The following is an 8,682-nucleotide window of genomic DNA, read 5'->3' as shown; positions in this document are numbered from 1 at the left end:
CAAAATGATTCAAAATCTGAAATATTGCTTCGGACGCAAAGTATGACTTTTATTTTTAAACTAGGCTCAAAAGACAGACCTTGAAACGTGTTCAAAATGGCGGAGATGTACGAACTCTACTTTTTGATAAATAACGAGATTGCTCACGGGAATTTTTTGACCCGCATTCCGCGCGATCGTGTTTAATCGCCCGCGCGTGTACGCTCTGTGAATTCTGTCTGCTGTATATGGGTACTGTATGCAAGAAAAAGCTCCTCTCCTCAGTCTTTTGAGATTTTAAGGAGATCGGAGAGTGTCCTAGCCCCCCAAATAGCAGGGTTTACAGCCCGTTTGCAGCAGTCCCACTAAAGAGTCCTGTAAATCCCCTCAGAATCGGCCATCGGCTCCCGCCCGCATGTTGGAAATGATCTAAAATCATTTGTTTAAGAACAAGAAGTTAATACCTTGACGGGTAAATAAAGTTATACAGGTCATGGCACAAATAAAGATATGGTATCTTTTATTATTATTCTACATTCTCTACATCTTGAGTGGCCGAGTGGGTAAGGCGGTGGGTTGGTATGTTATTTTTGAGAGTTCGAATCCTATACGGTGCGTTGAAGTTTGTGTTATCTTGTCAGCATTGACCAACCTTTTTCTGGTTTTATGAGGTCTTATTGATATTTTTGGAAATTCCCGTTATATTTTTAAGAAACAAAAATTTTATAAGTAGTGTCACCTCAGTGCAGTTTGACTCCAAGTACAGTATTTCAAAATGGATCAGGTTGGTGAGTGGGTGGAGAGTCAAGAGTCAAGAGTTATGACTTTCCCTTCTCTTGAAAATCCAGTATTCCAAAACTTTGAACTAAAAAAAATGCATAAAAATCGACTTTCGTCTTTTTTTATTATCTTACAAACACTTTTTTCGAAACCACAAGTGAAAAGAAAAGCAGATAAAAATGATTGACAGGTGTAAAAAATGATTGACAGGTGCGGGTTTGCTCGCGCGGGTTAGAAATTCCCGTGAGCAATCTCGTTATTTATCAGCATGTCGAACTCTTAAAATGAGAAAGAGCGATTTTTACAATTTCTAATACATTACTTTTTCGTCTAAAATTGATGAAATAAATTCACAAATTCAGTCGCAATATCATAAAGAGAAGATAAGCAAAAATGAAATGAAACTTGTAATGTAATTGTGTCTATCAATTATTTTTGTATTCATAAAACGCTTTTCTTGGTATACGATCAATCGTCATCAAACCCCAATATTCTTCATTAAACGTTTTATCAGGATACGGTCCACCACCTGGTGCGATCCCTCCTTTATCATGGGTCCAGGGGCTACCTGATTTCCACCACTCATCAGCCCATTCGAAGATGATTCCTCCAGTACATGGTCCACCCTGTCTTGTACTTTGTGCTTTAATTTCACCGAGAAGAGCTTTCGTTGCCACCGCTTGAGAATCTTCATCAACAGCATTGATGCGGGCGTTCCAAGAATCCGCCCCATATTCCGCCATATACATTGGCTTGGTGGAGATACCTGACCAACGCATGAAACGGCTGCCGAATGATTTACCAGAGTAAACGTTCAATCCCCATGCATCAACATCGGGAAATGAATCCACCAAATTCTTGTCTGGTAATTCACCATAGATACTGGTCACGGGGTGTTCATTGTCAACCGCCTTGATTGCTTTACTTGCTTCTCGGATCTTTTGAGCGCAGCCACGGAAACCAATATTTGAGTAGCAAGAATTGTAATTCCATTCGTTGCCTAGTGCCCACATCAAGATGGTGATATGACCTTTTAAGGAATTCACAGTTCGTTGGATGTTAGATGTACTGTCTAATGGGTTTAACGGATTGACAACAAGAATGCCATTGTTATGAAAGATGTCAAGAACTTGAGAGGAAGTAATGGTCGGATAACTTCTGATAACATTGATACCAGCTTCCTTCATTTTAGGAGCATCAATCTTTGCGTAATGAAGGAAATCTTGGTCACGTGGAGGATGCGTTCGTCCTTTAGGGACTGGGTTCCAGTTTACGCCCTTCATATAAAAGATTTGTCCATTCACCATGATGTTCCGCCCTGAGATGCAAATTTTCCCAGTGCATGGTTTGGGGTCTGGTTTTCGCTTGCAGACATGATTATTAGGTCCCGGTACAAAGGTACTTTGAAGGCCTATGCAGCAGCCAACTGGGCGAGCTTCACCAGGACACACGGATGGGTTATAGACATCTTCAGATTCCTTGGCACAACATTTCCTGTCAAGGCAAACGTTACAAGGTGGTTTGGAGCATGTTGGTGGATATTGCAATTTCTGGCAATCATTTGCTACAAGATTTTTACATTTAAAGTAACGTTGAAAATCTTCCACAGTGGCTTTATTTGATGATATTCCACAGATTGCTGGCATATCTTGATACCACTGTGGATTTGATACTTTGCCAATGTTGAAGGCCCAGTCGATATGATGTTTACATGCTGGTGGAACAGTGTTGACATTAACCGTGCATTTGTCGCATGGTGGTGCTGAGCAGGTTGTTGGGAATGTCAAACCTTGATCATTGCAATACTGCTTATGGATGTTTTCACATTTGAACAATCGCTGGAAATCCTGGTAATTAGCTTGTTGTAATGTGACTCCACATTTTTTCTGCATACCAGTGTATTCTTGTGGACTGGTAGTTTTACCAGTATGAAAAGCCCAATCAAGATGATGACGACATGCATTTGGAATTCCAGCTGATATGGTATTACTTCCACCACAAAGGAACATTAAAATCCAAAGCAGCTTCATTTTGTACAGCTTCCTCTTCTTGAATCACAATTTATATTTCTTTAAATTCCTGATTGATTTTTGATGATAGCTGTTGAAATTAGAATAACAAAATAATTTTGTGCAAAACTTGTGGTATTTATATGCAATCCAAGATTTACTCAATAGGGGTAGGGGGTGCCTCATTATCAATACATATATTATTATATAAGTGTTATATAATTATCAAAAATTATCAGAGTAGATTTTGATAATGTTTTGGTAAAAGGTTATTTTTCTCGAGAAATGATCTCGCCATCATCATCCACATTTGTAAAATAAAATAGTTTCTCGACCCCCGTCTAGAAAATGAATAACAATTTATTTGTAACGTGAATTCGATATTATTTATCAAATAAAAGTTTAGATCGTTTAGATAGTACTTAGGTGTATTTACTCAGCCTTAAGCTCGTTTGATGTTTCCAACCGTCAAATGATATTTCCAACCGTAAACGGAAAAAAAATTCGCGTCGCCTACACATGAAAATTATCAAAAACTAAACATTTTCTAGTTTGATAAACAAAAAATGGACAATATTTATTTTGGTTGAATAAGTTTTATTAATGTTTGACCTTAAAAACCTTGATTTTGAAAAACAACACTATTTATTAATAGCCTACATACGCTTCCTTAAAAAGACTTATGAATCTCAGAAATGGACACATTGGATAAAATAACTTTTTAACTAGTTGCTGATGAAGTGAACTAATCTCAAAGTTTGTAGTTTTTGTTTTAATTGTGCACTAATTTCAAAATCGTACCCATGACAATTTGTCTTTCATATAGTATTGCGTAAATTTTAAAACAAAAATTAAATCAGGCTATTGGTCATACGAGCTCGTAATACTTTAGACGTACAAACTTTCGCGAGCAGAAACTTTCGCGAAGACGAAAAATCGCGAAATTCACGACTTTTACTTTCGCGAATTTAACGGAAAAATATTTTTTGCGAGCATAAACTTTCGCGAACCAAGACGTAAAATTGAGAATTTTCACATGAAAAAATGGCTTAGAGGGACGAATACTTCTTGGATTAGCTTGAAACATTTGTCCTTTGACTTATTAGTCTTTTAGCAGGCTAAAAAGTGCCATAAAAGTTACATTTTATTCAAAGTTTGAAGTTTACAGGTTTTCTATTTTGTCAAGAATTTTTCGCGAGCCTAAACTTTCGCGAATAGCCCTTCCTAGAATTTTTAAAGACATTTACTTTCGCGTAAAGGGCCAAAATTCGCGAAAATCGCGAAAGTTTCTGCTCGCGAAAGCTTGTACGCCTAAAGCAGCTTTTTTTAAATTTAAATTATTCAACTTTATAATATGTTTCCAACAATTTGATAGAGAAAAGGCCAATTTTGTGGCTGAATTCTTACACTGTAACCTCGTTTCGACGAATAGCAGTCAAAACCAATTGTTTTGATTTATATCTTTTGACTTAATTCCCAATGGAACTGTCCCGATAATGATCGGTATTTCAATGCATGGTTCATTTGTAGTCCAAGACAAATCAATCCTCACTTCAACGTGATATCTTACTTTGATGATTTTCAATCGCCAATTCGTTGGAGATGTATTTTCAGGAGCGGTCAGTCCTTCTCCGATATAGCGCAAATAAGTTGAATCTTTGAATAATACTAGAAATCAACAAATCAAAAATTAGACGATAAGATAAGAAAAGCTCGTGGAAATACAGGCTGGGCTTTTTTTAATTTTTTGAAATTTTCAGGCAGTTCTTACAATATTCTTAATACGCTCAGTTTCTTTACTTAAAATCTAAAAATGGGTTTAAAAACTTCATTACTTCAATCAGTACTTTCTTAATAATTTCTGAAATCTGAGGCTCACCCTGTTCTTAATTTGTTCTTAGGTTTTGGCCAATTTTCAGCCTTGTGTTCTTATCAAATTGCTCTTCAGCTTGTAAATAGCAAATTCTTAGATAAAAAGCTTGTTTCAGGTAATACGCACATAGATATTCTGGAACTGTCCATGTTATCGTGAAACCTACGTTACTTGGACTGAACCTCTAGAAAAAATCTCTTTCATATTACCTTTCGATTTAGCAATGGTGTAATCTCGGACTGTTATCGGTCCGTCTTTGTGATGTTCGTGATGTTCCCGATAGATCGCCGTTTGGATGAGTTTGATTGTGGCTTCTGTGACAAGTTTGGATGAATTGTTTTCAATCATCATCTCTATTGGGATATTTTCACCAGGACAGAAACATGAACGACCAGGAATAAGTGCTATTTGAAGAAAGACAAAACTTTTTTCCTCAGTTGAATTTTCAATAATCAATTTTAATTTTTGTAAGAAAATTTGCCGAAAAAAGTTTCGCTCAGAACTGAATGAGGAATTTAGGCCAACAACCTTAAAACACCTGATCATCCCTGTAAATACTAAGTATTTAATCTTTTTCATTTGGCCAACTGGTATGTATTGTTCAACTAAATAATCCTGCGATCAAAACATTATAATAACATGAGAATACGAGGTCAGGGTACCTATTTTGGGGTGGGGGCGGGGGCAATTTGGATAAAAAGTGGAAAATTCCTAGAACACTTTGGAATTTCAGTCCAAATCAGGGTCACTTCTTTTCAAATTTTGGCAAAATTTTCACAAAAACGAATCCCACGTAGGGTCCATTTTTCTAACCTCGGCGATACACCCCTTTCGGGGTGGCAAGGGTAGTACCCCCGGGCCTATTTGGTGGCAGCTGGTACATAACTTCAATTTGATTAAAAAATACCTGACATGCGAATAGGGCCATATTTGTAACAACAAAAGCCAACATCTTCAGTACAACTCATCCCAATACCACTAAGGTAACGTGGAAGATTGCAGTCAATCACTTCATGAATGTGTATGGTTCGCTTGACTTTGATATTTGATTTGTAAGCTAAAGTGATTTGAGCTACAAGAAGGAAGAAGAAGATGAAAAAAATAAAGACACTCTTCTTTAGATGAATAATGAATAATCATTGGATACCTTTTCGACCGTAGTCGCGCGGTCAGGCGCGTGCCACTTTATTATTCAATTTACCACCCTAAACTCAATCCAATCCTTTTTTTAAACATTTTTTCTATTATTTTTAGGTGTGAAAAAAGACTGGGACGGTTTTAGGGTCCGCGCGGCACCTGGCGGCTACGGTCGAAAATGTGTCTTGCAGACCTTGTTTTCAAACACTATTCCCAAAGTGCACCGTAAGGGTTGAAATGAGAGGAAGTGCACTCTAACTTTGTAAAAATTATGCATTTAAAAAAGGATTCAGATACAAAAGTAAGACGTTTGTAAATGAAAAAAATTATGTCCGAAGTGAAATTTCCATTTCTCTAACTTAAGAGAAAAGGGTTCCACCACCAAGGGTTCCACCACCAAGGGTTCCACCACCAAGGGTTCCACCACCAAGGGTCCACCACCAAGGGTTCCACCACCAAGGGGTTCAAACAAATTATGCTAGATGGCTGAGAAATTTGGTTGAGTCAGTTATATGTTTGAGACTTCCCGAAATACAACGAGTTATTCATCCCGAGGAGAAATTATTAATCTAATAGACGATATCGGCTTTACGAATTCCTCCCCGAATGATTACCCATGATGCATTGCGCAAAAAAATTCACGGACAATATTGACTTACTGAATTTTTTTGCGCAATGCATCATGGGTAATCATTCGGGAAGAATTTCGTTAAGCCGATATCGTCTATTATTAAATTAGATTTCCCTTATGCTACTGAAAAGATACTGATCAAACTCTAATCGAATGTGGATTAATTACTAATACCTTCCATTTCATATCGAATAAATCCAATTTTTATTCCAGTATAAGAACTTGGGATACCATTTGGTACACTGAAAACAAAAGAGTAACTTGTTCTCCCGGTCGGTAGAACTACTCTAGAGCTACTTTTTCTCTGGCCGTAGAAGATATGTTCGAACATAAAAATTTCTTCTTTGCCGTGGTAAGTTTCAATGTCATCAGCGATTGTTTCCACCCACACGACGTCGCCTTTTCCTGAAAATGAAAAAAATACAATTTCAGCCCCACTGGGAAGTTGATAGCCTGGATATCCAGGCTGTAAACTATTTCAGTCTAGTTTTTGATATTTTTTTGTTCTGGTTTACAGCCTGGTCTCCCTAGAGCGTTTTGCATTCTCGTATGAGAATGCAGTCCGCTTGCTTGCACTCACTTCACTAAAGCCGTACGGACCAATCTACACGGCGTGGAGCAATTCTGAAACAAAAATAGGATAGTCCTCCAGTTTCTAGTAAAGATACAGCTTTCTTTTACATGAAAACACGAAACAGAAGAAAACAGAGGCAAGTTCATTTTTCAAGAAAACGTGGTTGGTCATGATAATGCATGCAAACTTGTTTATGGACTCTGGTGTAATCTTTGGATGTTTTAAATGGTTTTAGATCTTGCAAGGCTGCTTTTTTATTAATTTCTGTTTCGCTGACCTGGGTTGACTAGAAAAGTTTCAGAAACATGGGTTTGCACTTTCTTTCTCTAGGGAGACCAAGCTCTATAATTTTAGAACTTTGTATATTGAGGTAAATTTTATTTTTTCTAAAATTTTGAGCTTGGATATCCAGGCTAGGAAGTTGACTGTCTAATTTCAATGTTTGAAAATTGTACTCCAAAACCATCCCCCTTGGAACAATATAATTTCTGTCCCCATTAGGATTTCAATAGAAATTTCTATCCCAACAGACAAAAAACTTCCACCAGGGCTGTGAGAGAGGGGTGTTTAGTTAATTTAATACAGTATGTACTTGCCTAAGATTGAAAATTCAGGGGCAGAAAATTCACGGTTTTCCGTGTACGGAGACCTCAACTTAGTCTAAATCGCAGACCTCTACAAAACCCCAGGTAGTATAGGTCTGCTTAATAATCTACCAGCCGCTTTCTGGTTCGGTTTTTTTTTATTTCGATGTATTTTACAAAATCTTGGCAAGTTAATAATTTGATTGGCATTGATGTGCGCGCAAAAACGATCGTTTCGAACGTTTTCAATAGAATGTATATCAGCTAAAGGCGGCAAATCTCTGGACAAATGAAATATAGCTTATTAAGCATCCTCTATAAGGAGCACGAATCCGTTAGTGAATGCAAGCAGCCTAACCTCAACCAGGATAGAACAACAAACCTCCAAAAGTCAAACAGACGTTTTTTGTCTCCAATGGTTTATCCAACTCAATAACCACATGCCCACTAATCTTTTCACCAGGATAAAAGATTTCTTGTTTTTCGTTACTTAGTTCGATTGAAATCTTCGGATCGGCCATCATTATGATTACATTCTTTATCTATCTAGGAACGAACAAATTATATGAAAAAAGTAAGATTTATAACAAACAACACATCCTCGTGTGTGAGTTTGATTATTTTGTCCATATTGGCAATTCTCTGAATATGGTTCAAAAGTTATGAACTTTCCTCTTCGGGTTGCCATCGTCAATATCTAATAGAAGCAAAACTCGTTGTCTTAAATTTTGAACCTCAATCAATCAGAACTGCTTCTGAGAACGGATGGATAATTATTGAATCGAATTACGAAGACTTGAATTTGGCTTTAAAGAAACCGCGGAGGAACTAATACAAAAAAAAACATAAACAAAAACGAAAACGAATATCACATACCTTTTAAGCTTCCAGATAATGATGACAAAGATAGTACTAAATGCACTGATTGAATTTTTTGTTGCGTAGAAAGAAAAAAAACGGTTCTAAAATAGTTTTTGATTATTATCTCGTCATTCTTTAATGGATAATGCCTCCTTCATTACATTCTGAAACTGGCAACTTAAATGACATTTTAATTGACTGGTTTCTTTAAATTGTTCCAAATTTCTATTGGTATAATAACCTAGTTTAATCAT

General features: G+C 36.8%; 1 protein-coding gene across 2 annotated transcripts; it reads right to left on the bottom strand.

Moving 5' to 3' along the window:
* Positions 1-3,521: 3,521 nt before the first annotated feature.
* On the bottom strand, positions 3,522-8,500 carry LOC136798602 (arrestin domain-containing protein 3-like). 2 transcript variants are annotated; one of them, XM_067055237.1, is made up of 6 exons: positions 8,444-8,500; positions 7,950-8,109; positions 6,584-6,814; positions 5,549-5,713; positions 4,851-5,045; positions 3,522-4,436 (listed from the first exon to the last, which is right to left on the bottom strand). In XM_067055237.1, exons 2-6 carry the CDS (start codon positions 8,089-8,091, stop codon positions 4,204-4,206), a joined length of 966 nt encoding a protein of 321 aa, XP_066911338.1. In that variant the 5' UTR covers positions 8,092-8,109; positions 8,444-8,500; the 3' UTR covers positions 3,522-4,203. The 2 variants fall into 2 exon arrangements, with proteins under 2 accessions (XP_066911338.1, XP_066911337.1); XM_067055236.1 differs by having other exon boundaries at positions 7,950-8,113; positions 8,444-8,497.
* Positions 8,501-8,682: the final 182 nt, after the last annotated feature.

Source organism: Clytia hemisphaerica, unplaced genomic scaffold (genome assembly GCF_902728285.1).
Source record: "Clytia hemisphaerica strain Z4C2 unplaced genomic scaffold, Clytia hemisphaerica genome assembly, whole genome shotgun sequence".
Lineage (NCBI taxonomy): Eukaryota > Metazoa > Cnidaria > Hydrozoa > Leptothecata > Clytiidae > Clytia > Clytia hemisphaerica.
The sequence above is the reverse complement of the archived record's forward strand: the minus strand, read 5'-3'. Positions and strand labels throughout refer to the sequence as shown.

Excerpts from the sequence above, each read along its gene's own strand:
- LOC136798602 (XM_067055237.1), bottom strand. The coding sequence starts at position 8,091 with ATGATGGCCGATCCGAAGATTTCAATCGAACTAAGTAACGAAAAACAA. Across the intron at positions 5,046-5,548 it reads TGGCCCTATTCGCATGTCAG|CACTTATTCCTGGTCGTTCA; the intron begins GTATTTTTTAAT and ends TTCTTCAAATAG. Across the intron at positions 4,437-4,850 it reads CACCATTGCTAAATCGAAAG|TATTATTCAAAGATTCAACT; the intron begins GTAATATGAAAG and ends GTTGATTTCTAG.